This window comes from Trichechus manatus, unplaced genomic scaffold, assembly GCF_000243295.1.
Source record: "Trichechus manatus latirostris isolate Lorelei unplaced genomic scaffold, TriManLat1.0 scaffold00024, whole genome shotgun sequence".
NCBI lineage: Eukaryota > Metazoa > Chordata > Mammalia > Sirenia > Trichechidae > Trichechus > Trichechus manatus.
In genome coordinates, this window is record NW_004443960.1 from 1,697,025 (window position 1) to 1,697,972 (window position 948).

General features: G+C 64.9%; 1 protein-coding gene across 1 annotated transcript in view; it reads left to right on the forward strand.

Annotated features, from left to right (window-relative positions):
- The window catches only part of TSC2 (TSC complex subunit 2), a 33,920-nt gene that overhangs the window by 32,281 nt on the left and 691 nt on the right, over nucleotides 1-948 (forward strand). Inside the window, exons 39-41 of the mRNA XM_004373173.2 lie at nucleotides 529-607; nucleotides 683-774; nucleotides 857-948. The exon at nucleotides 857-948 is cut by the window's right edge and continues 2 nt beyond it. Coding sequence (XP_004373230.1) covers nucleotides 529-607; nucleotides 683-774; nucleotides 857-948 — 263 coding nt within the window. The remainder of the gene's footprint in view (nucleotides 1-528; nucleotides 608-682; nucleotides 775-856) is intronic.

Sequence of the window (948 nt, forward strand, 5' to 3'; positions counted from 1 at the left end):
AAGACTTCAAGCTGGGCACCATCAAGGTGCAGGGCGTGGGGCATGGGGCTCGGCTGGGTTACTGCGGGGCGGGGCGTGGGCCGTGGGGTCCGGTCGGGTTACCGCGGGGCGGGGCGTAGGGCATGGGGTCCGGCCGGGGTACTGTGGGGCGGGGCGTGGGGCATGGGGTCCGGCCGCGTTCCCACTGGCTGAGGCAGTTGGAGTAAGAACGCCTGCCAGCGTCACTCAGGCAGTTGGTTCCCCAAGATGGACAATGACAGCCTCGTCTCTAGGGGAGTTCCTCAGCCAAGCAGGGTGACAGGAACGCATGTCCCAGACTTTCTGAGGGCTGACTTTGGGGAGAGAAGGGAGCACTGGACCAGCTGCAGGGTCACATGAACCTGGGTGGATGTCGGTGGGGGCTGAAGTCCTGCAAGCCGAGCGGAGAGGCAACAGCTTCCAGCGCCTCTTCACCCACTGACTCCTGAGCCTAGTGGGGCTGTGGTGGAGGCGGCCAACGGGCCCAGCTGAGCCCCCTTCTGTCCACAGGGACAGTTCAACTTTGTGCACGTGATCATCACCCCCTTGGACTACGAGTGCAACCTGGTCTCGCTGCAGTGCCGGAAAGGTAAACTCGGCCGGGCCAGGTGGGGTGCGGAGCCCCCCAGGCTCTAAGTGCTGACGGAGCTCCGTGTCTCCCCAGACATGGAGGGCCTGGTGGACACCAGCGTGGCCAAGATCGTGTCTGACTGCAACCTGCCCTTTGTGGCCCGCCAGATGGCCCTGCATGCCAACGTGAGTGACGTGTCACCCCGGGGGCCTACGCCATGGCGGTGGGTAGGCGGGCTCAGTGGCCTTTTTGCTTCTGCCCACCTAGATGGCCTCCCAGGTCCACCACAGCCGCTCCAACCCCACCGACATCTACCCCTCTAAGTGGATCGCTCGGCTCCGCCACATCAAGCGCCTACG